This window comes from Xylona heveae (assembly GCF_001619985.1).
Source record: "Xylona heveae TC161 unplaced genomic scaffold L228scaffold_10, whole genome shotgun sequence".
In the NCBI taxonomy this organism is placed as follows: Eukaryota; Fungi; Ascomycota; class Xylonomycetes; order Xylonales; family Xylonaceae; genus Xylona; species Xylona heveae.
The window spans coordinates 1,088,130-1,114,645 of NW_017264202.1; the positions used below are offsets into that span (position 1 = coordinate 1,088,130).

Sequence of the window (26,516 nt, forward strand, 5' to 3'; positions counted from 1 at the left end):
TATATGTTACTGCAGTGACTACGAGATACAGCTGGTGACTTAAGGTCAAGAAATAGTGATCCTATTATTTTCTAAGTCAAGCTTCAGCATCGATAATTTGATTTCAGAAGACGTCTTCAAGTTTTGCTTGAACTTGATGATAATTTATTCCAAGATCGGAACAATAAACCTCATCACCAGCTCATTACTCTTTCTAATCAATTTTTGCAAAGCCTACATGGATCAGCCAGCCTGCAATTGTGATTTACGGAATATGAAAACCGTCCCAAGAAATCCAAAACCCGTATGAATATCCACATTCAGGCAATGTAAAAAAATATATCCCGATGAGCGCCTGCATCCTCAGCCCGGAGGCTCTCATGCAATTATGAACGTCTCAGTTATCATAAATTGATTCAAAGCCTCCCACGAAACGCCGATTAACCAAGCTACTTTCCCAAGGCCAAACCTGTGACTAGGCGTGAGATCGAGCAAAGATAGAACATTTATGGTATGTGCTTCACTCTCGTGCTCGTTTCTTCTCCTTCTTCGAGGGCCGGGAATGGGCATTCTCGATTTTCGGCAATGGCCCTTTGAGGAGCGCCTCGAAAGCTGCATTGTGGCTTTTTGGAGGCCGATTTGACTTCGTTCGAGCCGTTCCCTCAGATTTCACTCTCTTGGACTCAGCGCCTGTATTTCCTTGCTCAATCCCACTGGAATTCCCTTCTCCAGGACCCAAATCATTCTTTCTGTTGTTTCTACTCCTCCTTTTCGTGTTCGCTGGGACGTTCCCTCCTGGATTATGAAGGCTAGGCTCTCCGCCGCTTGTTGAAACATCATCCGGTTCCTGCACCAAACCCCCAGCATCGTCGGCTTTACGCTTGTTCGATAACTGCTCAAATTTGATGTGGGCTTTTGCCTTTTCTTTTGCGAGTCTCTCGGCCCGGTCAAGATCATACTTTTCGTTTCCGGACTGACTGAATGTAAGAATCCGCAAAATTTTATGACTGAGATTGGTAAAACATACTAGTGCATGCTTGACAAATCGGGCAGCCGCCTGCTTATCAAGACTTAAATTCTCTCGCTTGCTCCCACTTGTTTCGACGTGTTTGATCTTCTCGAAATAATTCCTAACTCGTGCTAATTCGTTGAAGACAGCATGTTCTCTGGCGTTCACGCCATTTAGCCGTAGATATGCTGCTCAACTACTTAGAATTACGGGGAAATATGTCAGGAGCAATTGTACATACAGAAAATGATAGATTCAAGAGAGTACGTGACGAGGACGTATAACTTGGCCTTGTCAAGTAAGGGAAGTTTTGCCGCTGTATCAGAAAGGGCCGTCTTGAATAAAGTTGCTAGTGACTGCTCCAAATCGTCGGCATTGTCGTCGAGTTGGTCCAGGAGCCCTCCCAAATTGGACGTGTCCATTTTATAACTTATTCGGTAGATTATTATCAATTTATGTCCGTAAAAAGACAGTGAAGGTTGAAAAGCCCTCAGAATCTATTCGCATTTAATTTAAGGTGTCTGTCTGAACTGGATAGTTCTCGAGGCTCACATGCAACTATGCTGTACGAGGATTTTGGAAGATTATGATGACTAATACATTACTTCCAGCCTATCATGTTCATAGTTTTGCGGAAGGCGCTCGGAGTTCTTGACTCAAGGCCGGGGGTGACAACTTCTCTCCGCGCATTCTACTTTCTCAATTGCATCATTTCAGCAATATTTTGTTTTACCAGCTAACTCTATTCAAACCCCAATACGGCGCGGTCTTCCAGCTATGCTGTGAAGGTGTGCAACCACCACCACGACAATAGTTACGAATCGCAATTTGCCGCAGTCACTCAATCTGTCTCCATACGCAAAATTACACCCGCTTTCGCGGGCACTGGCTAAAACACCGCGCCATCTGGCTTCGTGTATCCGCTATGAGCCTTGTGTGGCCGGCGGGGCCATTAACATTCCTCCCGTTCACCGCCGCAAGCTTTCCTGGTGGTCAGGGACCCGTGATGGGACATCGGATCAATCGTCTCAGGAAAATCAGCTCGGACAACCGGATCAAACTCTGAAGACGATATATATTCTCGGTCCTGGAAACATCGGGTCTTTTCTTGCGCATTCTTTGAGATCTGTTCCAGCTCCGCCACCCGTAACTCTCCTCTTTCATCGGCCGAAATTTGTCACACAGTGGAAGAAAGCGAACGAGACCATTTCTCTAAGGACAGACGGCATAATTGAGCATTGTAAAGGGGTGGAGGGACGACTTATTCGATCAGCAAATGGCTCTCCTTCCACGGCCCACGGCAATCAAGAATCGCGAGCATCAAACGAATCAAATTTAGGCGCAGGTGGAGACGGAGACATTTTGACCAGTTCCCGGGATGGAATGGACTTTGAAGAAGAGATCAAGCTGGACAATTCATTACTTGACAGAGACGATCCCATTTACAATCTTGTTGTGACTGTCAAGGCATCAAATACGGTGGCCGCGCTGAATCGAGTCAAGCATCGCTTGCGCCCAGAGTCAACGATATTATTTTTACAGAATGGGATGGGTGTGCTGGATGATGTTAACAAGACTATATTTCCTGATATTGAGCATCGCCCAAACTATATTCAGGGTATCGTTTCTCATGGTATATTTGCAAGCCGTGCCTTTTCCATTGTCCATGCTGGCCCTGGTACCATTGCCCTTGGCATTCTTCCTAGGCATCCTGTCGCCCGTCAGCAAAATCCTCGAATCAACCTTGATCAAAAGCACAGTGAACAATGGGCCCCCAGTTCTCGCTATCTCCTGCGGGCGCTGACACGCGTTCCTAAGCTCGCTGCTGCCGGTTTCCCACCCGCCGATCTTTTACAATTGCAATTGGAAAAGCTCGCGGTCAATGCAATCATAAATCCTCTGACGGTACTCTTTGACTGCCGAAATGGGGATATACTTCATAATTTTGCTTGCACAAGGGTTATGCGGCTTCTCATATCTGAGATATCGCTGGTCATTCGATCACTCCCCGAGCTTCAGGGGATTCCGAATGTCAACCTCCGATTCGCGCCCGATCGCTTGGAGAAGATGGTTTTTAGCATTGCTCGGAAAACTTCCTCCAATTATAGTTCAATGCTGCAGGACATTCGGCTCGGAAAAGGAACCGAGATTGATTATATCAATGGTTATATCGTGAAGCGCGGTGAAGAGATTGGGGTCAGATGCTTGATGAACTATATGCTACAGCAGATGATCAAGGGGAAGCAACAAATAAAGATGCGGGAGACTGTAGGATACGTTCCCTTAGATAGTGTAAGAAACCCGGGCCTAAAGGATGAAAGCAATTAAGCATCCTAGATGTACCTTTTACATTTCCATCGAATTAAGTATGAAGTGATCTTATCGCACCATTTCTTCTATCCTACATGTCAATATGTCCCTGATCTGCAACCATCTTTTCTGCAATAGCGTCTTTGGGCCAGATTGCGGGAGAGCATCAACTTTAGAGAGTGATTCGACCGTCTCGTCCAAAAATCTCTGGAGCAACCTCACGATGAATGCGTCGACCTCTCCTTGCTCATGGCCACCATCGTCTTTGCCATGCACGAACCTTTGCCACTTGTACCTTGGTAAGATCAGAAGTCGGACTGCAACTTGTGTGCGATAACAAACTTGGTCGCGGTCCAGCACATAGTTTCTACCGTGAAGAGATCAGAAAACGAGGAATTTAAATGGGGCGAAGGGGTCCCTTACCCTAGGAAGCCTGCTTGTTTGAGTTGATCTTTTTGCTTGGCGGTAAATTCTTGTAAAAGCAGGTGATCAAGCCGTAACTCATCCCAGGTATTCGTTTGCAGCAGAAAACCATCTATTTAAAACAATATTTCTTAGCAAAGTCGCCTCGTGTAGCTATCTTTGATGAGACTTGGCATACATTCTACTAGTAGAAAGTCATTGCTGTGATTTCCATATGATATATATAGCTCGTCGCCAGCCGCTTCCATGAATTAGCAAGCCATGCAATCCTCAAACTTGATATGATTTCAGTAGTCTTACCATAGTCTCTATCGCACCTGATCGTGTACCCAATGGTGTCAAACGACACAGGACACTTTCGAGATTAGTACAGTAGCAAATTTTATTATGGAGCAGGCGAGACAAACTCCTATGTCAGAGTGATTAAAGTAATCTGTGAATGGACACAGGGCCATACAGTCGGCCGCAGGGGGCTTCTTCTTTGCCCCAGGAGGTACATAATAGAACGTTCTTGTGTTTACAATGAGCCAGTGAAATGTGTAATCATCCCCCGTAATCTTCGGGAACTTGTGAAGTGCCTCTGCCGTGTCCGTTTCCAGTTTTTGCTTTTGGGCCTGGAGCAATTCTGCTTGATGGTTACCTAGCGCTCACAACATTTCAGCAACATATACTACCTTTGGCAAACGGCGGTAGAAGGTTTTGAGCATCTGAAGACCACATAATCGGCATGGATTCTTCAAAGTCTCGTTTCGAGGGCCACACAGCTCGCCAGGGCCCGTAAGGCACTGTTTTCAATCCAGCTTCGAGGGCCAAAGATGCGGCCAAAATTCCGTGGACCGTAGTACCCGTGAGCTGAATTCGAACCTCAGTGGACACATTTTTCGTGGCATATAAAGCTTTTATGGGCAAATATGCCACGACTTCTCCTGCCTATATTCCATCGTGGTGAGGGATGATCGTCCATGACAATGGAGGAGGGTAAACACGCACGGAAAGCTTCCTTGTTGCAACAATGCCTGATCCTCGGCCGGCTATGGTTGCAGGCTCGATGCCGTCGCACTTGATCCCCTGTTCCTGGGCCCATGTCAGGCAATGAGCATGCGTTTGTGCGTGGTCGATTTCCATGAAGCTTTACTTGAAGTCGGTAAGTTAGATTATTAGAGCTGGCGTAGACGAAATCCTTTCGGCATACCGAGAATGTGGGGTTTTCAAGCAAATTGCGGACCGAGAATTATACGACCAAAATGCAGAGGGAGATATTGCATTTTATGCAACACTCCGATCCAGATTTTAAAAGAGAAGAAGAAGCTACTAAACTTATGCAGACAACTTAATTAACTATCTGGTTGCCTCGAGCATTTTGTCTCGTCCCCAAGTTACGGGACGCGAGACTGTCAACATGCGTATGTGATTACGGCTCACATAAATAATATTAACTACTTTGACAGGGAGCAGGAAAGTGCTACAGATTCGCAGTAAACACATGAGAGGCTCGCAGGCCAGACTAGCAAGTCGATATTCTGCAGGTCTACAATATATTGAAAAGCCTCAGTATTGCGTGCTATAGTTACCTTTGGTGCTGAACACACAGTGCACTAGAGTACGAGTACCTACCTTAGCTATCGCAGTGCCGAATGTCTCCTGGGTCTAGGGAAAGTATCGTAAGAGATACAGTCACACGATCTTGAGTTGATAGCTTTTGGTCAGGGGAGGGGGGGAGGAAGGGCAGTAGACCAGGACGTAAGGTATAAGTTAGATTTGTTTCTACTCCGTAGTTGCGCCAGCAGAAGCACCAGCCGATAATATCTTATCGGCTGGCGTGATGAAGGCTTTGCCCAATTAATCACCCACTCACCATGGTCGACTTCTACAGTTGACTGAAGTAACTGGTACGACCTCAGCCACTTCTCCAGTCGTCCCCTTCTCTCCCCTGTCCTCAACCTCCTCATTGGCCGGCTCGCCTCAGTCGTCATCCCCCCCAAACCTTGTGTTGACTACCTACAACACTACGAATTGTACCCTACTACGAAGATCCGCCAGTTTGAAAACATCATCTAAGCTAGGGGGGGCTCTCATATTTCTTTTTAAACGTTTGTTTCACCTCAACATCCAAGATACTTCTTCTTCTTCTTCTTCTTCTTCTTCTTCTTCTTCTTCTTCTTCTTCTTCTTCTTCTTCTTCTTCTTCTTCGTCACTGTATTGTCTCGGTCAAGCCGTCTATTCCCACATCCGATAGGGTCGAGCGATCTGGAACCAAATTTAACTCCCCTATCCAAGCTAGTCGCAATCTCGCCCAAAACCCCATGACGGTCCAGCCAAATCGATGACCGCTACCGCCAAAACAACGTTTGGTATATCGATTTCACGTTCCTTTTTCCTATATCTAGGCGCATTGGGCGACATCGAAAACCGCCCGGCTTCATTGCTTAATAGTATAGCTCTGCTTCATTGATTGCCCAACACTCACGTCATCAACATAGCAAAGACGCTCAGGGACCCAGTTTCGATGAATTCCACATTCCTTGGCAACAGAGCAGCGGTTCTATCAATATTGACAAGTTGGTGATTGGGATCGTCAATGGCTACTGCTGCGACCATGCCTACAGATGCGAAGTCGGAGCCGACAGCAAATTCGCAGATGCTCGCCTCAACAGTAGAGGCCCGGACCTCGAGTCAAACACAAACAGCTGGGTCGAGCGGCGATGGCTCACAAGCGTCTCCCCCAGACCTGAGCAATGAGCTCGCAACGCTAAATAATAAACTCATCGATGCCATAAATCACCAAGCAAAGCTCGATGATACGCTGGCAGCAACACGAGCGGACTTGGATGCCGCAAGGAAAAAGATTCATAGCCTAGAAGCCCAAGGGCAGAATTATTCTGATATGATCGCGAAAGGAGTTCTCGTCAAGAAAGCTGATACTGAAGGCGAGAGGTTGAGGCTCCTGGCAAAGCTCGAAGAGGAAATCAGAATGAAGGATGCAGCGGAGAAAGGAAGAAAGGGTATTGAGCAAGAGCTAGAATCTTTGACCGCTGCTCTATTCGAAGAGGCAAACAAGGTAGAGTCAATTTCTCCGTTGTCAGACAATGGGGCGTATACTGATTCATGATACAGATGGTGGCTGCTGCTCGAAAGGACAGAGAAGCTGCAGAGCGAAAGAATGAGCAGTTGAGGTCTCAGATCAAGGACATGGAGGTTCTTCTTGCATCTCATCAAGAGCAACTTGCGGAGCTCAAGACTGTCATGCAGCAGATGAGCTCGGACAGAGATGAGACGGAAACAACGGCGAACGCTTCGACAGCGCCGTCGACGCCGGCCTTAGGAAACCAAGATGGTTTTGGAAAGAATTTTGAATCTCTCGGGCTCGCGCCAAATCACTCCGCCATGGAAGATGTGCCTGCTCAACCCTTGAGCTTTCCCCACCTTTTGCATCCAGTCCTTCGTACAGATCTGCAGGCTTATGATGACTTCCATGCCCTTCTTCAAATTTCAAAAACTGCGCCTCCTAGTCGCGCGTCAAGTGGTTCCTACGGCAGCTTAAATGTTATGGGGCTTCGGAATCTGGCAGCTCAAGCCTCTTCTACTTCCTCTGCAGGAAACAATCCAAATTCACCCTCGGCAACGCCATCCTCTGTCGGTCCCCAACATTTGTCATCTAGCACTCCAGCGACGCCTGTTTCAGCTGGAACAAGTCACCTATCTCTCAAGGATGGACCTCTTCAGCTTGTTTCTTTAAAAGAGACGCCCTTCTACAAACGGGCGTTAGTAGAAGATGTGGAGCCCACTTTACGACTTGAGACCGCACCCGGCTTATCGTGGTTAGCACGCAGAACTGTCGTAAATTCCATGACGGATGGCAGTTTGGTTGTTGAGCCAATCCCATCTGCTGCAAAACGCTATCCGTTCACATGTGCATTATGCGGCGAGAGCAGAAAAGGTGACGAATATGCCAGAACACATCGATTCCGGGTCAGCGAAAATGAGAGTGCCCAACGCTATCCACTGTGCACTTTCTGCCTAGCACGTGTACGGGTGACTTGTGATTTCGTTGGCTTCCTAAGGATGGTCAGAGATGGCCATTGGAGAGCGGTGGGTGAAGAAGGTGAGAAGGCTGCCTGGGAAGAATGTGTGAGGCTTCGGGAGCGCATGTTCTGGACACGCATTGGTGGCGGAGTGGTTCCTGCCTTTGTTCAGGTTAAGGATTCCATTAGAGATTCCATGTCGGGGGGAAAGATGACTATGAAGCTCGACAGGCCAAGTGCCAGCGGCGCCGCGGAAGGGGAAGATCATCTTCTACCACGACCATCTCAGGACCATGGCTCTGGTGATATTGCGCCTTCCATCGGAGACAGATCTTGTCAAAGCTCGGCTAGCCCAGCCGAAGGATATCCGGTTCCAAGCCTTGAAGACCTCGAATCATCCAATGGAAAGTATTTCGAGTCTGAGTCCGACCGGGGTGTCTCTAAGGATAACGTCGAGATAGAAGACACCACTGGAACTGTAAATTACAGGCCCCCATCGATAGGTGAAGACCCTGAAAGTCCCTCCCGGGAGTCTCAGAATGTCGAGTCCGCTCCTAGGAACAAGGAAATTTCTCTCTCAATATCCATTCCTGGCGCCTTCAACTCCTAAGCAGTGCAACATGATATTTCCTAGATTTATTTCCTTCTAAGTTTGGGGGTTGATGGGAAGCAAAATCTGTTCTCGGGATTATTGCATCTGTTTAAGGAGTCCCAGGCACTGAATACCTTCAGTATCCACATTCTTGCACAAAAACTTGTCGTGATTTGTCGCGATTTTGGTGGTGTAATCATGTGTTTTCCCCAAGTAGTCTCCTTTTTACAAGACAAATCGGGTCTCACTCATTCTTTCAATAACTACGTCTGCGGCAATTTTAAAGCTTAACCTCATAGTGTGTTTAAGGCTTGTTAGCATTACTATATTTCCTTTCGAAAAATATACAAGTGGGTCAGCGGCAGTGGCCGTATCACCAAGGATTGCGGGGGAATGCCGCTCGGCGAGAAAAGTCCACAAGAGACGGATCAAATTGCAATAGGCGGGCAAGTCTCTTGCCATCATTTTCTGCGGCATATATACCTGAATGAGCTTTTGGTGCAAAGGACAAGAAGGTTTATCTTGATTGAAATATATACAGGTCTCGGCGTTGAATAAACTGAACATTGAATAACGAGTTTCTCGTGGAATATTGTTGTGCTACCAATCACAGTATCAGAAGTACAGTGAGAAATCAGGCTAAAGAGAAATACAAGAGAAATACAAAGAAAGGTTGCATTCGTATTGGTATGCCACAGGCTCTTGTAATCTAAAGTGAGGTTTCACTAGATCTTGAAGAGATAACCTGCCAGATTTGCATCAAATAAGAATTACCACTTTCCGTTGGTCGTCGTGAAGATCAATATACCAACTAGATATTCGTTCTCATTTCCCTTCTTTCGCACGCTCACAGCTTTATTACCATGCTAGCTTATACTTCTTGGGTTTGTCTCATTGGTGTGGAACAAATATCTCTAAGCTTGCACGAACGAGGAGTCTGCCTCAATATAAGATCATTTATCCATACTCTGGCCAAGTTCTCCGACCGAACTTAAATTTTGATGATCCCCTAGATAGAACACAAGGCGAGCGCCGAACAATTGATATACTGAAATGAAAGGGTTTCCCGAGAAGTATACATCCAAAAAAAGCCAATGAAGATTTGAAGAAAAAGGCGCGCCCAGCCGATCATACCCCAATAAACTCCGCATCCATATTTCCGTAAAATTACGTTTACTACCCAGAGACTTCTGTACTATTGCCTGAACTTTTGATGAATTTGTCTGATTTGCTCCTCAATGTTCATGCTTTGCATCTGCTGAAGTCGAGCAGCGTCCTTACTCTCCGGCTGACCATCATAGTTCGTAGCGGCCTTCTTCCTCCTTGCCGCCTCTTCTTCGGAGATGGGCTGTCCAGTGGCACCGTCAAAGACATCGCTTCGTTGGCTAGCAAGCCGCTTGAGGTTATTGGCGACATCAGATGTTGATAAATTGGTGGCGGCAAACCGGGATTCGGCCTTGTCGCGCTGTTCCTTCCAGCGGGGATCGAGAAGTTCAACTATGTATGGTTAGATGCAAATTAATAGAGATGGCAGAGAAATCTTACTTCTCATGTGCTGCTCAAGCTCGTCGTACGGAATTTGCTGCTTGCAGTTGGGACACAAAGCCATAGATGCTGCTTGACGCTTGGCTTGTGCGCGAGGGACATAATCGTTACGTATCCTCATTGGTGCAACTCCTCCTTTTGCGGCGGCTTGGGCTTGTTGGGCTCGGTCTCTTGCCTCAGCACGTTCGCGGATTCGTTGTGCTTCCTCCTCCTCTTGCACACTTATCGGCCTTTGGAAACCAAAATTGCTAGTGTTAGAACTCGCTGGAATGGGATGAGGTGAAGGAACCGCTGGAGGCATAGCTTGCACAGGTTGCTGGGATTCATATGGGTTATAATAAATCTCTTCGTCATTGGGCATAGCTTCCTCAATACGCATATTGTGCGGTTGCAAAGACATCATTGCCTTCTGCTCCAAAGAGGCAGATTGCAAGTCAGACAGCGATGTAGGTGCCGGAAGATCTGTTTGGTCGTCTGCCTCATTAAAAAGAACAGTTTCGACGACGACGAAATCCCGCCAGTCGATCTGCAAATACGCCACTAGATTCAAAGGTAAGCATACAAAACGTTGAAGAGCCATGTTCTCTCAAGCGCAGGTACTCACGTCGTTCCTCCTCGGCCTCCTCTTCTTTCTTTTGTTTCTGCTCAGCCTGATACTTTGTCCACTCCGCTCTCTGCTTTGCCCGCTCAAGCACGTGGTATTTGTTGTCCACATTTTTCTGCAACTCGAAAATTCGTGCACGCTCAACATTTCCTTCTTCCAGTCCGCCAGTCCTTGATAATTCAGTATATTGGTCCACCAGACGGCTGAAAAACTGATATAGAGTGTGTTGCGGGCGTAAGAACTCGAATTGGTAATTTCCCGTCTCCCGTTGCGAAAGAGCAGTCATGAAAGACCGGCCGTTTTTTGCGACAAAGAGTGCTGTAAGCCTTACCACATCTAAATCCTGAGCATTTATGTTCGGCATCCTTGCGGAGAAGTGGAATTGCGGAGGCTCCGCGGGACCCTTTGGCTTCTCGGGTTCTGCAGCCGCCGCACTTTCATTCGCGCGGCCGGCCGAGACAGCCGTTCCACGGCCCTCGCGGATTTCGCTGAGTCTCCAAGCATAGAAGGGGTGGTAGGCATCGTCAATACTAAGGAAGGAGAACTTGGGGTTCGTCCGTTCCTTTTCGCGAATACGGTCTAGAAATCGTGAGAAAACTCTAATAACAAAGTTCTGGAATTTGAATTTGGGTCAGACCTTCAAATACCGACCCATTTCGCGCCACGTATCCCGCAGTCTTCTCAAGGATCGCTATACTAGATGTCAGCGCAGAAACAAGGTCAACATATGATACTAGAACGCGAACCTCGAATGTCTTTGGGAGGCAAGACAATGCCAGCAGGTGGTTTGCCTATTCCCTCCATTCCTGGAGTTTCTGCATCATTTTGAACTGCTGATGGTGCCATAACTCTGTTTCTGGATGGCTTATTTTTTAAGTTCGGGGAATTTGCGATACATGGAGTGGTTGAGTGACGACTGCAAATCGGAGATGAATTATCGTAATCCGAGGGATCCATTGAGCTTCTTAGCCGCACCGTAAGAAGCGCGCGGAACTTGCCGTCAGTTGCTCTGCGCTTCCCCTTCATCTGAGGTCTACTAGCCTTACCTACCCGTATGTAAGGTAGGTAGGATCCGGAGGTAGGTACCTTAGGGGAAAGGCGGATTTTCTAATACCGATTCATGAATGTTCAAAAATTACCATCATATATCAATAACTACAGCCTTGGGCCTTATGTTACAGTTACAAGAAAAATATAAATTACTAAGGTTGCTTTAGTTGGTTTACTGTAAATATAAATTCCATTGTATCTAGGTAGGTAGAATACTAGTAAATCTACTATTATTCTCTCTACTAAGTATTGTAGGGAATTGAATAACAAAATCTCTATACAACAGAATAAGTACTTGTAACAGTATAATTTACACAAAATCTTGTGATATATATACAGCACAAGAATATTTAATAAATGATAACAAGTCTGTATATAACAAAAACTCCAGTTGTATAACAGTTTATTTACTGGACACATGTAGCTATGATGTTGAAAAACCTGCTCTTTCACCTATAGTAGGTAGTTAGTCTACCTTAAGACTGGTAACTAGCTGCTCGGTACCAGGTACGTAAGCATCACAGTACTCAAAGTGCGTAGCGGGTAAGACGTCGAGTAATCACTTCAAAGGTACCTACCTAACCTTGAAGGGCTCGGACCACTCCACGCCTTTACCTACCTTATGCATTAACGCCATTAGGCGCGAGACGCGACCTGTGCTATGCAGCACTCTCCGAATATCTGGCCTCACCCCTGGCATAAACCAACCTTTCTCTGTCAACATCCACAGTTGAGTTGGTTTTTAACTCGCTCCGGCATCCGCTCACTCCACATTCATTTCCTCTTCTGTTCTTTCCTTTCTTCTTCCTCATTAAAATCAAATTTAAATTTAAATTTCTACTTCCTACGATTCCAACATACACCGGAGACATATTACGGAACTTGCAGCTTTTGGCTGGCGGGTGCTAGCCTAGCTTCGCCCTACCTAGTTTTGTGTTGTCTTTTGTTCTACGTCTCCATTTGCTGTAGCAGGCACCGAGCCTGCTGAAATGGCTCGAAGGAGTAATTCCCGGCTTGGTTCGAGTGAAAAGCGGATTCGTGGCTCAAGCAAATCTCCCGGCCGCTCCTCGAATCTAGCTCTGCCGCAACCCCCCAGCGACGGCAAACATAAAGGATACACATCTGATGGTGTGTCCGATCATGATATATTTTTGTTGCCTGGCTCGGACTTCCGGCTAGTCGGTTTTCTCACAGCACTTGCAACCATAGTTCGTTTATTTCGAATATATCAGCCGTCAAGCGTCGTCTTCGATGAAGTCCAGTAGGTTCTACCGTTTCTCACAACAATCTTCAGAACTCTTTCTAAACCTGGATCCATACTTACTGAGCATTGTCCAGCTTTGGTGGGTTTGCCTCGAAATATATCAAAGGCCGCTTTTTCATGGACGTTCACCCTCCCCTTGCGAAATTGCTTCTGACACTAGCGGGATGGATCGCTGGCTTCGATGGAAACTTTGACTTCAAGGACATTGGAAAAGATTATCTTGGCCCAGGCGTTCCTTACGTCGCAATGCGTCTCCTCCCAGCGATTTGTGGCGTGCTTACAGTTCCTACAATGTTCATGACCTTGAAAGCGACGGGATGCCGAACAAATACAGCAGCCTTGGGTGCTGGGCTTCTGATCTTTGGTATGCCGTAACGCAATTAACTCTACACGGAGTCAGCTGACATCTTCAAAGAGAATGCGCTTGTGACGCAATCCCGGTTTATTCTGCTCGATTCTCCTCTCATTATTTTTACCGCTTTTACCGCTTTGGCCTGGACAAGTTTCACGAATCAGCATGAGCAAGGTCCTACAAAGGCCTTCCAACCCAGCTGGTGGTTCTGGCTTGTCGCGACTGGCTTCGGGCTTGGTGCGACCGCTAGTGTTAAATGGGTTGGTCTGTTCACCATCGCATGGGTTGGAGGCTTGACACTCGTGCAACTTTGGGTTCTTCTTGGGGATCCCCAAAACGTAACACCGGTATGTCTACTCTCCCAATACAATTTCCCCCCCCCCCCCTTTTTTTTTTTTTCTAATAATTTTCCAGCGTCTTTGGTTTAAACATTTTTTCGCCCGTGCCTTTTGTCTCATCATCGTTCCTGTGACCTTCTACCTTGCCATGTTTGCAATCCATTTCTTGTGCCTAGTGAACCCTGGTGAAGGCGATGGTTTCATGTCATCGGAATTTCAAGCAACTCTTAATTCAAAAGCTATGCAAGACGTCCCGGCCGATGTCGTTCTTGGGAGTCGCGTTTCTATCCGCCATCACAACACACAGGGTGGATATCTGCATTCTCATGGCCACATGTATCCGACCGGTAGCAAGCAACAGCAGATTACGCTTTACCCTCACAAGGATGACAATAATCTATGGCTTCTTGAGAACCAAACACAACCTGAAGGGACTGATGGCCCTATTCCAGGGCCGCGGGCTTGGGACAATTTCGAACCGACTTTTATCCAGGATGGTAGCGTTATCAAGCTTTACCACCTAATTACTGATCGTCGCCTTCACTCTCATGATTTACGGCCTCCCGTTACAGAAGCAGATTGGCAGAATGAAGTCTCCGCGTACGGTTATGAAGGATTCGAAGGGGACGCTAACGACCTTTTCCGTGTGGAGATTGTCAAGTCTATGTCTGAAGGCGCTGAAGCGAAAGCTAGGCTGCGGACAATTCAGACAAAATTCAAGTTGGTTCACATCATGAGCGGATGCGTTTTATTTTCACACAAAGTTAAGCTGCCGGATTGGGGTTATGAACAACAGGAGGTTACATGTGCCAAAGGAGGGACACTCCCGAATAGTGTTTGGTATATCGAGCAGAATGAGCACCCGCTTCTAGGAGAAGCATCCGAGAAAGTCAATTATCGACATCCAGGATTTTTCGGGAAGTTCTGGGAGCTCCAAAAAGTGATGTGGACTACAAACGCCGGTCTTGTTGAGTCGCATGCCTGGGATTCGCGGCCACCCTCATGGCCTATTCTTCGTCGTGGCATTAACTTTTGGGGGAGGGATCACCGCCAAATCTATCTGATAGGCAATCCCCTCATTTGGTGGACATCAAGTGCTGCGATCGCCACCTATGTTCTGTTCAAAGCTTTCGCTGTGCTACGCTGGCAGCGAGGATACAAAGACTATAGCATCAGCACCTTCAAAAGGTTTGATTACGAGATTGGCACGACCGTACTGGGCTGGGCGCTCCACTATTTCCCTTTCTACCTGATGCAGCGTCAACTTTTCCTGCATCACTATCTACCTGCTCTCTATTTTGCAATTATCGCGCTGTGTCAAATTTACGATTTCATCACAGGCCGCTTTCAAAGTTTTGGTCTGGCGCAGAGGCCTGCGTTTGGACAGGCTGGCGCGATTATTTTCCTGGCTCTCAGCATTGCTGTGTTTTCACTGTATGCTCCCCTCGCCTATGGCAACCCATGGACGCAGAGCGCTTGCAGAAAGGTGAAGTTATTTGATACGTGGGATTGGGACTGCAACACTTTTTATACTGATGTAAGCGATCGCGAAGTTTGATATTCAATACTGGTCAGCTCATCTAACACTTGATCTAGCTGGCTCACTATGAGCCTTCTATGCCCGTAGTTGCAGAAACGTCTCACGCCGGACTTCACGTATCACAGCCGCAGGAAAATGCCGGACCTGCATATGAACAGAGTGCGGAAAGCTATATCGAAGAAGACAGTGCTCATGTGACCCCTCAGAAGGCCCCAGACCTTCCACTGCTACGCAAAGAACAGCGATTAGAATACCGTGATCAGGACGGCAACATCCTTAATGAAGAGCAGATCGCCGCGCTAGAAGGAAAGGTCAGTTTTTCAACACGCTATGAGACTCGAACTCGGGTATTAGATGGTGCTGGAAACGTTGTTTTAGAGGGCTCTGCTGGAACCGAGGCACCCGCTCTTCCGCATCCTGAGGTGCAAGGCGAAAACCCTGAAACAGAATCCAAAGCAGAGGAGTCAGCCCTTCGGCAGCCTGTGGCGGTTGCAGTGGACTCGGACCTCATTAAAGAACAGGAAGTAATCGATGCAAACGTCCAGCACAGTCAACCTCAACCGGCAAGTGGGGAACAAGTAGCTACCTGAAGCAGCTGACGCGCCAAACAAGATCAGCCATTTCGTACGCTAGATTATCCTGGTCTAGCCATCCGACCTCAGCATAATGTGATAAAATGTCTTTGTTTTGCCTTCATTCTCCTTCCCTTCTCTTCTTCTTTTCTCGCTGCCTATTCATTAATTTTTATTCTCTTTCCATCAATGCCAGGATGTAACAGTCTCCTTTTCAGTTATGCTGTCACTATTCCAAACCCACAATCATGTGCAAAGACATATGTAAAAAGAAAACTTCGCATTATTTAAGCCCTTAGGTCTACAAAGCCGATGATAATTGCCAACCGCCCTCTGACAAGACACTCCATGTCATTGACCACACCTTCAATTGCCAAAATAGTAGCTGCATCCTGTATGTACACTGTTTACTTAAGAGGTATAACTTCCTCGAGTACAAGAGGCGGGTGTGAGCGACTAATAACCCTCTTTGCCCCACTTATTGTATTTCTCATGCAGCTCCTAGAAATATCAAATATCGACATCAGCCACGGGTAATGCCCTCTTCGGAAATGCGACGAAGTGGTCGTTACTTACCTTTGGCAAGTTGACATTAGGAATGACGACGGTGTTGAGTGCGCTCGGCGCATCCTTTGGCGCCTTGCTTGGATCGCCGCCTGGGTGGTACTGATACTTAAAGTCCTCGGCGCCAGTCGACTCGGTCTGCCATGGCATTGTGTTCTTTGCAATGGAAACTGGCTGCTCAGAGGAGGCAGAGGTAGGCTTGCGGCCTATGAAAATCAGCTCAACAAATCCACGAGTTTGAGCGCTCCTGGAAAAATGTTGGAACAATACCGAAATAAAACCCCGCAAGGCCGAAAGCTCCTGACATGACGGCAAGGAGCACCTAGTAAAACGTGTAAGACTCAATTCACAAGCTAGCCATTATATGATAAAGAAGATAGGACAAGGCCGACCACTCCATCAGACAGTATCCACTTACATAGAGCTCAGGATCTCTCTTCGCACCCTTCTGAAGTACGGAGGTCTGCTGGCTGTAGGCACGCGTGGCACCAAATACAGCCCTTCTCGCAACGAAAGACATTTTTGGATTCTTCCAAGAACAACGAACAATGAGCTTGACGACCTTCTTTCAGTGGCTTTCAAGTCAATTGAACAGCAATTGTCGATCAAAGACAAGATGAGTCTGGGGTGGAAGTTGGTAATAGTGCCTTGTCGGTTAGCTTTGGGATACGGCATGATCACGTGACTGACTCTCCACAAGCCCGTGCTGCGTCGCAAATCTATTGGTTACCTAGTTACCTCGAGGTAATCAGCTTCACCCGTCCGAAGCTCCTTCCCCTTTTCAGAAATCGAATTCTACTACCTTCATATGCTCTTCTCGCTTTCGCAGACAACCTTGCCATGTGATTAGTGCAGATACACTCACCTTCCGCCAAATCCAGGGATAGTGGAGATATTCCCTTCGTTTTCAATCGCTCTTCTTTTATCGATACTGTCTTTTGCGTGTCTATTGCTGCGCTGCATGGTAATATCCTCTCGTTTTCGAGAGTGCCTTACTTAAAGGGCGCCATTGATCCCAATTAGCAAATTTCTATAATTCTAATTCTCCCTCATTGAAAGTCCATGCCATATTTCCACTCATCCTATGCGTCACGACCATGGCTAGTCTCTAATTTCTTCCAACCGCTCCTTATCTCTTGATATTGTGAATTTACATTTCAAAGCAGTGCTCCCAATGACGGCTCCTTTTGCAACGCATTATCCGTCGAGCGGCGCCTTTCCCGCTGCCCTGGAGCCCGTCACCGAATCAGGGCAATCTCCGAGTATCATTTCCTCAAGAGCGACTGATGTTGGTTCTGATGAGATTGGACCCCACAATCTCGATGCAGCCCTCGCAAGAGGGGCAATTCACCCTACGCAGCGGATAAGCTCGACGTATTCCACCGGTGATCCGACCGTCTCTTCGTCAAGTCCTTCGTCCACGGTAACTCGTGTTTCCTCAAAAAGGCACACTTGGTCTCAAACATCACGCTTTGCATCAAAGGCCAACACTTCTTTGGGGGGTGTCACCACCGGAAGCGAGATAGGGACAGAGTCAAGGAGACCTCAAAGTTCGGCGAGTAAAACGCATGTGCCATCGCTTGCTTCACATGCTTTCTTCCGTCCACTGAGCTCGCAGAGGCTTCAAGCTCAGCGAGGGCGTCCTTCGCCAGCCACCTTCGTTCCAGCTAAAGAAAATGTGCCTTTAAAAGACGCAGACTCTGAGATAGCGCATGAATTGGATTCAAAGATTAATCAGAAAAGGAACTCCGCTGTCCTTCTTGATAGTGAAAAAGCGCAGCCACCGTCAAGGGGTACTGAGTGCACCGAGTTCCATGGGCAGGAAATGATCACAGGCGAAGTTAGCCCTGCTGCTAATCGCACAGGCACAAGCACTGCCGGCAGTGCGCATCCTTTGACCCAAGCTTCTCTGGCACCCAATGAGCCGACCGGGACGGTCTTTCGAAGAGGCTCCGCCTTTTCGTCACCTCTCGAGAAAGATCAAGGCTCGTTTCGCTCAAATTTCCTTTTACCAAGTCAGAATTTAGAGCTTCGAGATAATCAAATCATCGGTCGAGAAAAGCTAGCTTCTGCAGATTCTTCGCCACAACTTGGGCCCTACGAGACAAATAATCACGTGAGGAGAGATTCGGAGCGCAATTATCAATATTTTCCTGGAAACACTGTCTTCTGCTTTGGCGGGAGGCTTCAAAATACCAAAGATCGACCAGTTAACATCGTCACTTTCGTCTTGGTCATTCTGCCCTCGGCTCTTTTCTTTGGTTTCTCGTATGTCCTTGGTACATTCTCACTCCCGATCGTCAGCAGCGCTAATCATAATGTCCTTGAAGTGCTCCATGGCTCTGGCTGCATGTCTCGCCCGCGATACCAATTTTGTTTGCGTACCTCTTCCTCATATGTGTTTCCTCCTTCACTCATGCCTCTGTTACCGACCCTGGGGTAAGCTTATGCGACTGTGAGCCAAGAGCTCTACCGGTTTTCTGTCATCTCCAGAAAATTGGGGCAGCTTGATTATCGTCCTTGACTAACTGCCACCTACTCCAGATACTACCGCGAAAAACCCAACCATTTCCTCCTGCGAATGATGCAGACGATCCTCTTACCCTTGGGTCGCCAACGACTGACTGGACTCTGATTAAGTCAGCTGCGTCGCCCACCTCTGCCATGGAGGTTCCAACAAAATACTGCAAGACTTGCAACATTTGGAGACCTCCTCGGGGACATCATTGTCGAGTTTGCGACAACTGCGTGGAAACGCAAGATCATCATTGCGTGTGGCTCAATAACTGCATTGGTCGCCGAAACTACCGATTTTTTATATCCTTTGTGGCTTCCTGCACGTGTTTAGGTCTCTTTTTACTCGGCGCCAGCCTTGCTCATATTCTTCTATACGAATCCAGAGAGAGCATCTCATTTCGGGACTCAATCAGTCATCTGCGAGTCCCCTTTGCTATGGTTCTATACGGAGCCCTAGCGACGCCTTATCCCGCATCTCTTTGGGGTTATCACTTATTCCTGATGGCACGAGGCGAGACAACAAGAGAATATTTGAATTCTCACAAATTTTTGAAGAAGGACAGGCATCGTCCATTTACGCAGGGCAATATTCTGAGAAACTGGTTAGCGGTCGTCAATCGGCCGAGGCCCCCAACCTACATACGATTCAAGGAAAAACACGAGGCCGGTGACCAAAGGTTTAATCTTCGGAGAAATTGTGGCAATATCGATTGTGGGCAGAAGCAACCTGTGGGGGACCTTGAAATGCGCGACTTCAGTGGCGTTATTCCATCGTTCCGTGGACCAAGCACCAGGACAAGCAACGTGATGCGTAATTAGTGCATTAGTGCTAGGCGCTCCACAAATGGCCCGCTGCCATACAGTGCACACCTTTCGAATTAAGCTAACAAAGCCTAAAACATCTCGGTTTTACGGAGAATTTCGACTCGAAAAATCATTGCTTGCGAGGAATGCCTGTGCCCGGACCGTTTACATGGCTCGCTGCTACTTGGACTTTTGGGATCCCTGTGCTCCCTCAAGCCGGAATTTGTTGTTGATCAACCTGGCCGTTCATAATATAGTTCGAATCCGGTATTTTTGAAGGCGCGCCTTTACCTTAGTGTCCGTCGTTTCTCTTTGACATTCTCTCGTGAACTCTCCAAACGACAACCCAGCCCTCTTTAGATTTCAACGAATTTTCAAAATTGCTTTACTAGCTTAGGTTGAGCCCGAATTGATGTTTGTCCAGAATTAATGTTCTGCTGATCTTCAACGCCTAGGTATATATGAAATAAATGTTGTAATTCTTTACGTGCCATTCCCGACACGGGACGAGTACAATGGCCGTATTTAGGACGATCAATGTTCACTTCCTTCGGCACAAGCCCGCTGAAGTCATTTTGGAATAAACAAAATTAGAGAAGTTATCAATCAGCCATTACCATATTTCTTCTTCTATATATCTTGAGTTCGTTGAATGTGATCTGTCTTTGTTCACTCCGCTGTTATGATGATACGTTCCCCCTTGTAGTGCCGAAACGCGCTTCCTCTCAGTGACAACGCGTATAGACTACATTGATTGGCTGGACCCAACTTCACAACAGCAACAAGGCAGCTCCCGCACTTTCTCAGTGCGACTGTCGCAGCCCGCATTCAAAACACCGGACAAATTATATTAGTGCATGCTCAACGCATATGTAGCATATTCCGGCAATGCTGCATGCGTCTCGCTGATTCATTCCCGTGGTTCCAATCCTGATTCTCTTCCTAACATCTGCCCGAACGAACGTCTGTCTATCTCGGTTTTCCTGCTTATGGTCTGCCGGGCTTTGTCACTCCTAGTCTCTGCATGAATTACTCAGGAGTTGCAGTCTACTTCAATCGGCGACCTGTCAATTTCAGATATGGCACATTTACAGCAAACACGTTCCTCTTCGCCGTCCACTTTGTCCTGCATCACGGTTAGGGATGAAAGTGGCGATGTCTCATCTACGAATTACTCAACTCCTCCCACAAGTAATCCAGACGCGTTAAGTACCCCTGCCGAGAATGACGTGTCCGATATTCTGTTACAAATCAAAGGTCGCCCATTACGAGCCCGACGAAGCCTGAACAGCTACAATGAAAGCATTCTTGCCGGGACGGCCAAGAAGAGTGTTTCGGGAAGAACGACCAACATTAGCTGTGCTACGGACAAGGTATTGACCGGAGATCAGGTTGACCTAAATACTATAGCTGGACCCAAAGTTCTGGACTCAATACGGCGTATAACAGATGACTCTCCCAAAGAAGTCCACATCGTCTCTATAGAGAAGGTCATTGAAGATCCGCTTCTTGCTGCTCCTCATAGAAGGAGATCTACGCGCTTGAGCCTTGCTGCGCGTGCTACAGAAAGGGTCGTAGCTGCGAAAGACGGCGTCGACGAAGAAGAGGGCATGCACCGCGTTTTGGGCAAGCGGAAACGCAAGGCAATGTTTGGCAACACAAGGTCTAGTACCCGGTCGAAAGCAGAGGTTAGGTGCAGTAGGCAGGGCAATAAAACAGTGGTGCCCACAGACAAGAGGAGACGCGTTTCATCAAGCTCATCATCTGCAGAAATTATGAAAGATGAAACAACAACATCCATTTCGGAATACCAGAGAGTAAAGCGCTGGCTGGCCTGCGGATTGTATGTCGGTCAGGATTCTAACACGAGTCCCCGGGCGGCTTCGGCGAGACGACGAAGCAAGTACTCCTTGCCTTCTGCGCCAAATCAGCGGAAATTCTTGCCGTTGCCAATGTTTACGGGCAAGCGAGTCGTTGAAAACGGCCGGGATTTTAGACTGCCATTCGATGTGTTCTCGCCTTTACCTCCAGGTCAGCCAAAGCCAGAGGAGTGGCGTAGGACACGGAAGAGTACGTACACAGAATTCGCCTTCAATTTGTATTGATCAAATCTAACGACAGACACAGATGTTTTCATTGGTGAGGCGGCAAATATTTGGAAAAAACATAAGGTTCAGGAACTCTCTCGCTGCATTTGTACTCCAGAGACAGGTTGTGGGGAAAATTGCCAAAACAGATTCATGTTCTACGAATGTGACGAGACGAATTGTAATATTGGTGCTGAGTACTGCACTAATAGAAACTTTCAAGCGTTGAAACAAAGATGCAAATCTGGCGGGAAATACCATATTGGTGTGGAGGTAATTAAAACTGCTGATCGTGGTTATGGCGTGAGGAGCAACCGCACCTTTGAACCTAATCAGATCATTGTCGAGTATGCAGGTGAGATCATAACTCAAGATGAGTGCGAAAAGAGAATGAAGAATGAGTACAAGAACAACGAGGTAAATCTTCCATTCGAAACGGAACTTGCTGAAGGTTGACAATGTCAGTGTTATTACCTCATGCTCTTTGACCAGAACATGATCATCGACGCTTCCCGCGGCTCCATTGCACGCTTTGTGAACCATTCATGTCAGCCTAATTGCTCTATGGTTAAATGGACAGTGGCCGGCAAACCCAGGATGGCACTTTTTGCTGGGGAAAGAGGAGTTATGACGGGAGAAGAATTGACCTATGATTACAACTTTGAGTGAGTTTCGTGACTCCAATCGGTAGCGATCTCGATCCTTGCAAGTTCTAACTATTGTAGTCCCTTCTCGGTCAAAAATGTCCAACAATGCCGGTGCGGAGCATCCAACTGTCGCGGAGTCCTGGGCCCGAGGTCTAAAGAGCAATTTAAGCCAAACAAAGAGAAAGGCACCCAGAGGTCATGCGCCTCTAGTATGAAGCGGAAGTTCGTTGAGACGTCCCTATCATGCGTCAAGGGTCAGCCAAGCAAGGCCAGGCGTGCAAAGGGGACTTCTCTTGCCTGCGCTGAAGGTGCTGGGCTTCGAAAATCTGCGGTTCGACCCCGCAACGAGGCCTGCAAAAATACTGTAGCCTCGCTACATAAAAAGACCACTGCGAGGGATAATTCGTCGATATCTTCGGCATTTCGAGCCAGAATGACACGACCAGATTCAAACACGAGGGTATTAGGTGGTGGACAGAAGAAATACAAGCTCGCCTCTCACCGTGCTCCGAGAACGGCTTCGAAGGCTCCAAATGCAAGCAGAGAACCCCAAGCCCATACTAGGATGGGCTCTGTGTCTAAAAGGGGCTCTAGAAATTCTGTGGCGCAACGGCGAATCGGCCTCAGATAATGTAAAAGATGTTTTGCGTGCGGGACTGGATGCTGAAAAAAACATTTATCATACATCAAAATTGTGAATTTTTTTCAAATTCCATATATTTGAATGGATTAATTTATTGTTTATCTGATACCTTGTTGTAGATATTTGTTATGCTTTTTATATCTGTTTTAATATATAAAGTGTATCAAGAATTCAATTATATTTTATTTGCCTTATAATTATATATATTTATTGTATTTTTATATAATTTATATTATTGTAATTTATTTTGTTTTATTTTATATTTTTTATCGTATTATAAATTAATAAATAAAATAAATTATAATAATATAGTTAAAAAATATTCTATAAATATTTTTTTTATATATATATTTTATATATTAAACAGGTTAAACAAGTAATTTTTAAATATTAAATAACAAAATAAATTTACTCTAACTATTATATTTCTTTACTATATAACTAAATATTAATAATATATATGCTTAGTGTATATAGTATACTAAACTAGCTAGATTTAAAAAGAATTTTAGGCAGGTATATAGATTATATCAATAGATTATATTAAAAATTAAGCTTTTTTATCTCTTTATATTTATATTATTACTAGTATAGTAATTGATAACAATATTACAAATAATGTTTGTTATAATAACTAGCTCTAGACTAAACTAACTATCTATAGTATTGCTCTAAACTTTTTAAGTATCTAGTATATTATATACATGATAGCTATAAAATAGTTTAGTAGCTATATATTATATATATATTATAAAATAAAATATTTTATTAAAGAACAAGTATTTTATTTTATTATATAGAGCCTAGTTATTACTTTTACTCTACTTTATATTAACTTGCTACTAATCTATATATCTTAAGTATTACTATATAGTTACAAGTATTATAGTAGCTAGGTCTAGACTAGCTTAGCTAATAATAGTATTACTTTAGACCTTTATAAGCATCTAGCATATTAAATACATGACAGCTACAGGATAGTCTAGTAGCTATATACTATATATATATCATGAGGTAGAATATTCTGTCAAAAAAAAGCATTCTACTTTTTTATATAGAGCCTAGCTATTACTCTTACTCTACTTTATTCTAGCTTGTAACTATCTTATATATTTTAGATATTACTATACAGTTACAAGGCAAAGCCTTTACATAGTAGAATATTTTTTTAATTTATTTTTTTAAAAGAAAATTACTTAATTATCTAGTAATATCTATTATATAGCAATAAACAAGTAAATTACAATAGTAGTATACATTTATCAAATGTCAATGCAACTAAAATCATTCAATACAATAAATTTCAATGACTTAGTACAGGTCTTAGTTATATCTAAAACATCATTAAATAGCATAGTAATAGATGTACAATATATAATTAATAGCTTAAAAGAATTTAAATGCCTTAAAGAAGAAATTACTATATAATATTACTAACTAAAGATAAAACAACTTCAAAAGTAACTTATATTAGATGATGATAAATTTAAAAAATTAAACAACCTAAATACTAAACAAGCTACTAGCATACTTCAAGTAGCAATTATATTTAGTACTTGTCTACTACATAATTATTTAGTAAAATTTTTAAAATATTTAAGAAAAAAATATAGCTAAACTTAATAAATATCTTAATGCATGGACCTGTCTATAAAATATTTAAGGAAACAAGAATTTAAGTAGTAAATATATACTTGTAGTAGCTACATACCTTGTTAAAAAGCTACTCCAATCCTGAATGAAAGAAGATTGCTTCAAAATTAAGATGTAGAAAAAATATACAAATTGGTTAAAAAATACCTTGAAGGATCTTGACAACTACAAGTATAATACAAGCTTAAAGCTTAAAAATCTCAAGTGCAAGCTAGAACAATTAACTCAAGAATTTATAAACTATATAGCTTCTCTCTGTCAAGATCTACCTCTATTAGTATATGATAACAAGAAAAGTTTTAGCCTGCTCAACACATTAGGTCCAGACCTTAAAAAACTTGTTTGTTAAAATATTAATAAAATTACAAGTAAAAAATAAGTAATTATAGTAGTAACAAGACTTGAAGATGACATCCTCTAACAGGAACAAAAAACATTCAAGACTAAGCAAACAATTAGACTTATACATGAAAAATGAATGTAATACAAAAGATGATTTACATATTATCTACATAAAATAACAAAAAGTAAAGACAGCTCTGAACAGCAAAAAAGCATACTAGAGCTACATGCTAAATACTCATTAGTCAAATGCTATAACTACTAGAAAAAAAAATATAAAGCTATCAAATACAGAAAACTTTAAGAAAGTAATAAAGCTAAAAAAGACAAGTTAAAAAATATAAAAATCTACTAATAATAGTCTCTATAATATTGAATTATAAGATTATAGGAGCAAAACAATCAAAATGTTTTACCCTATATTTAATACTACATTTACTAACTAGTAACTATACTCTATATATATTAATTAATTCAGGAGTAGAAAGCAATTTTATTTTTCAAAAAATAATAAAAAAACAAGAACTTAAAATCTAAGATATAAAATTCTATACAATAACAATTGATAGTTACAATGTATTAATATATAGTAAAATAACATGCATTATACACATAAAAAATTTAAGTAATAGCTATAGAGACATTACTTAAACTTACCTTACTACTAACATAAAAAAATATAATATTATTCTAGAAATGCTATAACTAAAAACTATAAATCTTGATATTAGATAGTCCAAAGCATGCTAGTTCTACAAAAATAAAAAAATTCAAGTTATTTTATTAGATAAAATAAATAAATTCATAAAAACTACTATAGTATACATTGTATACATATTTCTAATATGTAGCAAACTAATGAATAGACAGTAAAATATACTCTAACAATATATAGTATAACTATTATCTATAGCAAGCAAAGCTGTATTCTCAAAAAAATTCTAGGAATACAAAGATATATTCTCTAAAAAAAAGGTAAAGATACTACCTAACCATGCCTATACAATACATGCTATTGATATTATATTAAAAAGCAAAGTACCATTTAGACTCTTGTATAAACTATTAGAAAAAAAGTTAAAAGTCTTAAGACAATATCTTAATAAATATTTTGCTAGAAGATGGATCTAACTATTAATATCATTAGTAGAAGCACTAGTACTATTTGTACTCAAGCTAAATAGTAGTATGCATTTCTGTATTGATTGATTGATTGTTTATTCTGCATGCAGCCCTAAAGCTATAGCAGAGTCTATAGTTTAAATATATAAAATATGTGTTGAGCTTTTGAAAGTTACCCTAGAATCAGTCAAGCTGATACTGGATGTTATCCATCAACATAAAACAAAAAAAATTAGAAAAATAATAAAGATAGACAAAGTAAGAGTTATAAAAGTAATAAAAGAGAGTCAAAGTTTGGTTTTTTTTTTTTTTTTGTTTTTTGTTTTTTGATTTTGGAAATCTCAAGAAGTATTTTTATTTTAAAGCCTACCCCAGTCCCATAATGTTTCTTGTTGATGTTGTCCTTTTTGATGTAGTAACCATGTTCTTGATACTATTTTAATAGTATCTAGATATTCTAGTAAGTGGTTCCAGTTTTTTCCAGTATATAATATTTTCAAAGTAAGAACTTTTTCCTTTACTTTTTGTAGTAAAACT

At 43.9% G+C, this 26,516-nt stretch overlaps 9 protein-coding genes across 9 annotated transcripts; 5 read left to right on the forward strand and 4 right to left on the reverse strand.

Moving 5' to 3' along the window:
• Nucleotides 1-167: 167 nt before the first annotated feature.
• On the reverse strand, nt 168-1,511 carry L228DRAFT_250220 (hypothetical protein). Its single transcript, XM_018333267.1, has 3 exons — nt 1,230-1,511; nt 1,007-1,176; nt 168-952 (listed from the first exon to the last, which is right to left on the reverse strand). Exons 1-3 carry the CDS (start codon nt 1,408-1,410, stop codon nt 500-502), a joined length of 804 nt encoding a protein of 267 aa, XP_018186065.1. The 5' UTR covers nt 1,411-1,511; the 3' UTR covers nt 168-499.
• A 548-nt stretch (nt 1,512-2,059) lies between these two features.
• L228DRAFT_213672 (2-dehydropantoate 2-reductase) lies at nt 2,060-3,316 on the forward strand (the record flags this gene model as incomplete). Its single annotated transcript, XM_018329999.1, has 2 exons — nt 2,060-2,333; nt 2,421-3,316. Coding segments are annotated over 2 exons (1,170 nt in total), but the record flags the coding sequence as incomplete, so codon positions are not given.
• L228DRAFT_250223 (SET domain-containing protein) lies at nt 3,182-5,041 on the reverse strand. The gene is made up of 8 exons (XM_018333268.1): nt 4,914-5,041; nt 4,712-4,855; nt 4,396-4,651; nt 4,129-4,346; nt 4,022-4,076; nt 3,900-3,962; nt 3,722-3,833; nt 3,182-3,665 (listed from the first exon to the last, which is right to left on the reverse strand). The coding sequence occupies exons 2-8, from the start codon at nt 4,844-4,846 to the stop codon at nt 3,368-3,370; spliced, it is 1,137 nt and encodes a 378-aa protein (XP_018186067.1). The 5' UTR covers nt 4,847-4,855; nt 4,914-5,041; the 3' UTR covers nt 3,182-3,367.
• Nucleotides 5,042-6,404: 1,363 nt separating this feature from the next.
• On the forward strand, nt 6,405-7,918 carry L228DRAFT_197812 (Sec2p-domain-containing protein; the record flags this gene model as incomplete). Its single annotated transcript, XM_018329615.1, has 3 exons — nt 6,405-6,779; nt 6,836-7,354; nt 7,430-7,918. Coding segments are annotated over 3 exons (1,383 nt in total), but the record flags the coding sequence as incomplete, so codon positions are not given.
• A 1,161-nt stretch (nt 7,919-9,079) lies between these two features.
• L228DRAFT_250225 (Surp module) lies at nt 9,080-11,407 on the reverse strand. The gene is made up of 5 exons (XM_018333269.1): nt 11,231-11,407; nt 11,122-11,175; nt 10,485-11,063; nt 9,881-10,420; nt 9,080-9,832 (listed from the first exon to the last, which is right to left on the reverse strand). Exons 1-5 carry the CDS (start codon nt 11,328-11,330, stop codon nt 9,531-9,533), a joined length of 1,575 nt encoding a protein of 524 aa, XP_018186069.1. The 5' UTR covers nt 11,331-11,407; the 3' UTR covers nt 9,080-9,530.
• An 825-nt stretch (nt 11,408-12,232) lies between these two features.
• L228DRAFT_233164 (glycosyltransferase family 39 protein) lies at nt 12,233-15,866 on the forward strand. The gene is made up of 5 exons (XM_018330623.1): nt 12,233-12,795; nt 12,873-13,162; nt 13,214-13,497; nt 13,565-15,025; nt 15,085-15,866. Exons 1-5 carry the CDS (start codon nt 12,524-12,526, stop codon nt 15,616-15,618), a joined length of 2,841 nt encoding a protein of 946 aa, XP_018186070.1. The 5' UTR covers nt 12,233-12,523; the 3' UTR covers nt 15,619-15,866.
• A 190-nt stretch (nt 15,867-16,056) lies between these two features.
• L228DRAFT_241030 (hypothetical protein) lies at nt 16,057-16,684 on the reverse strand (the record flags this gene model as incomplete). The annotated part of the gene is made up of 4 exons (XM_018331301.1): nt 16,057-16,101; nt 16,177-16,370; nt 16,435-16,486; nt 16,583-16,684. The coding sequence occupies 4 exons, from the start codon at nt 16,682-16,684 to the stop codon at nt 16,057-16,059; spliced, it is 393 nt and encodes a 130-aa protein (XP_018186071.1).
• Nucleotides 16,685-17,602: 918 nt separating this feature from the next.
• Nucleotides 17,603-19,374, forward strand: L228DRAFT_197244 (zf-DHHC-domain-containing protein; the record flags this gene model as incomplete). Its single annotated transcript, XM_018329607.1, has 3 exons — nt 17,603-18,432; nt 18,495-18,603; nt 18,709-19,374. Coding segments are annotated over 3 exons (1,605 nt in total), but the record flags the coding sequence as incomplete, so codon positions are not given.
• An 894-nt stretch (nt 19,375-20,268) lies between these two features.
• L228DRAFT_29799 (SET domain-containing protein) lies at nt 20,269-22,971 on the forward strand. The gene is made up of 4 exons (XM_018336446.1): nt 20,269-21,555; nt 21,613-21,989; nt 22,038-22,237; nt 22,298-22,971. The coding sequence occupies exons 1-4, from the start codon at nt 20,565-20,567 to the stop codon at nt 22,848-22,850; spliced, it is 2,121 nt and encodes a 706-aa protein (XP_018186073.1). The 5' UTR covers nt 20,269-20,564; the 3' UTR covers nt 22,851-22,971.
• Nucleotides 22,972-26,516: the final 3,545 nt, after the last annotated feature.

What these genes read in the sequence shown, in the direction of transcription:
- L228DRAFT_250220 (XM_018333267.1), bottom strand. Translation starts at nt 1,410, where the DNA reads ATGGACACGTCCAATTTGGGAGGGCTCCTGGACCAACTCGACGACAAT. An exon ending in TCTTGAATCTATCATTTTCT is followed by an intron (nt 1,177 to 1,229) that starts GTATGTACAATT and finishes GTAGTTGAGCAG; the next exon opens with CATATCTACGGCTAAATGGC. An exon ending in GATTTGTCAAGCATGCACTA is followed by an intron (nt 953 to 1,006) that starts GTATGTTTTACC and finishes ACATTCAGTCAG; the next exon opens with TCCGGAAACGAAAAGTATGA.
- L228DRAFT_250223 (XM_018333268.1), bottom strand. Translation starts at nt 4,846, where the DNA reads ATGGAAATCGACCACGCACAAACGCATGCTCATTGCCTGACATGGGCC. An exon ending in CAGGTGCGATAGAGACTATG is followed by an intron (nt 3,963 to 4,021) that starts GTAAGACTACTG and finishes AATTCATGGAAG; the next exon opens with CGGCTGGCGACGAGCTATAT. An exon ending in AAACAAGCAGGCTTCCTAGG is followed by an intron (nt 3,666 to 3,721) that starts GTAAGGGACCCC and finishes TCTTCACGGTAG; the next exon opens with AAACTATGTGCTGGACCGCG.
- L228DRAFT_250225 (XM_018333269.1), bottom strand. Translation starts at nt 11,330, where the DNA reads ATGGCACCATCAGCAGTTCAAAATGATGCAGAAACTCCAGGAATGGAG. An exon ending in AAATGGGTCGGTATTTGAAG is followed by an intron (nt 11,064 to 11,121) that starts GTCTGACCCAAA and finishes CACGATTTCTAG; the next exon opens with ACCGTATTCGCGAAAAGGAA. An exon ending in GCTTGAGCAGCACATGAGAA is followed by an intron (nt 9,833 to 9,880) that starts GTAAGATTTCTC and finishes AACCATACATAG; the next exon opens with TTGAACTTCTCGATCCCCGC.
- L228DRAFT_233164 (XM_018330623.1), top strand. Translation starts at nt 12,524, where the DNA reads ATGGCTCGAAGGAGTAATTCCCGGCTTGGTTCGAGTGAAAAGCGGATT. An exon ending in GTCGTCTTCGATGAAGTCCA is followed by an intron (nt 12,796 to 12,872) that starts GTAGGTTCTACC and finishes AGCATTGTCCAG; the next exon opens with CTTTGGTGGGTTTGCCTCGA. An exon ending in ATCCCCAAAACGTAACACCG is followed by an intron (nt 13,498 to 13,564) that starts GTATGTCTACTC and finishes ATAATTTTCCAG; the next exon opens with CGTCTTTGGTTTAAACATTT.
- L228DRAFT_29799 (XM_018336446.1), top strand. Translation starts at nt 20,565, where the DNA reads ATGGCACATTTACAGCAAACACGTTCCTCTTCGCCGTCCACTTTGTCC. An exon ending in GTGGCGTAGGACACGGAAGA is followed by an intron (nt 21,556 to 21,612) that starts GTACGTACACAG and finishes CGACAGACACAG; the next exon opens with ATGTTTTCATTGGTGAGGCG. An exon ending in ATGAGTACAAGAACAACGAG is followed by an intron (nt 21,990 to 22,037) that starts GTAAATCTTCCA and finishes TGACAATGTCAG; the next exon opens with TGTTATTACCTCATGCTCTT.